Source organism: Myotis brandtii, unplaced genomic scaffold (assembly GCF_000412655.1).
Source record: "Myotis brandtii unplaced genomic scaffold, ASM41265v1 scaffold284, whole genome shotgun sequence".
Taxonomy (NCBI): Eukaryota; Metazoa; Chordata; class Mammalia; order Chiroptera; family Vespertilionidae; genus Myotis; species Myotis brandtii.
Genome location: NW_005360846.1, coordinates 571,834 through 573,457, shown reverse-complemented (window position 1 = coordinate 573,457; position 1,624 = coordinate 571,834). Strand labels below are relative to the sequence as shown.

General features: G+C 63.6%; 1 protein-coding gene across 1 annotated transcript in view; it reads right to left on the bottom strand.

Moving 5' to 3' along the window:
* Positions 1-270: 270 nt before the first annotated feature.
* Positions 271-1,624, bottom strand: part of ATP2A3 (ATPase, Ca++ transporting, ubiquitous) — a 35,140-nt gene continuing 33,786 nt past the window's right edge. The window contains exon 20 of the mRNA XM_014541958.1: positions 271-1,406. Coding sequence (XP_014397444.1) covers positions 1,387-1,406 — 20 coding nt within the window. The 3' untranslated portion in view covers positions 271-1,386. The remainder of the gene's footprint in view (positions 1,407-1,624) is intronic.

Below are 1,624 nucleotides of genomic sequence, written 5' to 3'. Positions count from 1 at the left end.
AACTGCACGTCAGCAGGTGGGCAAGGTCCTGCCTCCTCCAAGATCACCCCCACACCCCCACACCCCCAGTCCAGCTCCGCATCTCTCAGCCCCTCCAGAACCTGTGAGCGAGGGGAGGGGTGGGGGAGGTGCCATAGAACCTGGTGCCATAGAACCTGGAGCCCACTAGTCGCAAGGCAGGCCGAGGAGCTTGGATGGGGGGGGGAAGGGCAGGACAGGACAGGAATGTGAGTCTTGATTTGCATATAAATAATCACTTTGTACACTCGGTAGGGAGAGGACACAGTCATTTACTCAGGGCTTTCTTCTACAACTAATTCTTGCCAAAGGGGCAAAAGCTGGGTTACAAGAACATTCTGTCCATCAAAGGCTCTCCCTACCGCCAACAGGATCCACACGGATCTTGCCGGAGGGAGAGAAGTGCCTTGCCAGCTGGCCATTCTGAGCGACATCCTTTCAGCTCACGGGTGTGTGGGGTTGGGGGCCAAGAGTGAGGCCAAGAGCCCAGGGACTCAGGGTCACCCAGCCGTGCGGACCACGAGATGGGCAGGCGTGGGACTGGGTGGAAGGGCATGGCTGTCAGGGACGCAGGAGAGCTGAGGTCTCAGCTGCCAGGCACACAGAGGGCAGGCCCGGCCCCTGCTGGGTAGACAAGGCGGCACCGAGAGGACACGTGTGTTGTCGGCTTAGGACCGAGAACCTGAGTCCAGGAGTGAGCGGAGCAGAGGCAGGCAGGCTGGCTGTCTCCCGGGAGAGGGTCCTGGCCTAGCCTCCTCCCCCCACTCCTGTCTCTCTGACCCTTCGGCTCCCTGCGCACATAAACAGAAAGAGGCCCAAGCCCTCAGGAGCCGACTCTGTGGAAGCAGAGCAGAGTGTGTGGGGGTGGCCTGCCCTGGCTGTGCACAGCTGGGCCCAGATGTCCCCCCTCGCACCCCCAGCTGACCAGCTCCCAGCCCAGGCACTAAGTGAGAGGTCACAGCTAGAGGGCGGGGCCCGAAGGAGTCCTCTTTCGGTAGAAAGGCCTGGCACCGAGGAAAGCCCAGCCTCCAAGCAAGGGGGCGCGGGCTCCGGAAGGTGCTCGTGGATTTGGGGGTGCAGGGCTCTGCGTCTCAGGATTGGCCACCAGCTCTGGCTTCTGGGCAGGCCCCTCCTGGGCCAGAGCTTCGGGGACAAACGTCCCAGGAGCGTCCCGGAGACATGCAGTAGGGCCCCCAGGCAGACAAAGAGGGGACGACGGCCGTGGGGACAGGACCGGGGCCCATCCAGCCTCAGTCGGGAGGGCTCGGTGGGCGAGTGGCTGGCCGGCGTGGTGGCAGGCGGGAGAGGGCGGATGCTGGGCACCATCAGGATGAGGTACACGCTGGAGAGTCCGCTCTGCCCCTGCGCTCACTTCCGGTCCTTTTCTTCTGGAAGACAAACCGGAGAGTGTGTTAGGCTGTGTGTTGAGAGCACACATCCAGGCTGGTTCCTTCTGCCTTTCCACCCCGCGTTTCTCCCATACAACCCCACTCAGCGGCCCCCGGACCCTGCATCTCCTGAGCTGCAGCCCAGGCTCCCCCGGATGCCCCGGCTCCTGCACACCACGTGTTCCGTCAGCCCCCAGCCCCCGCCCCACTCCTCCCCC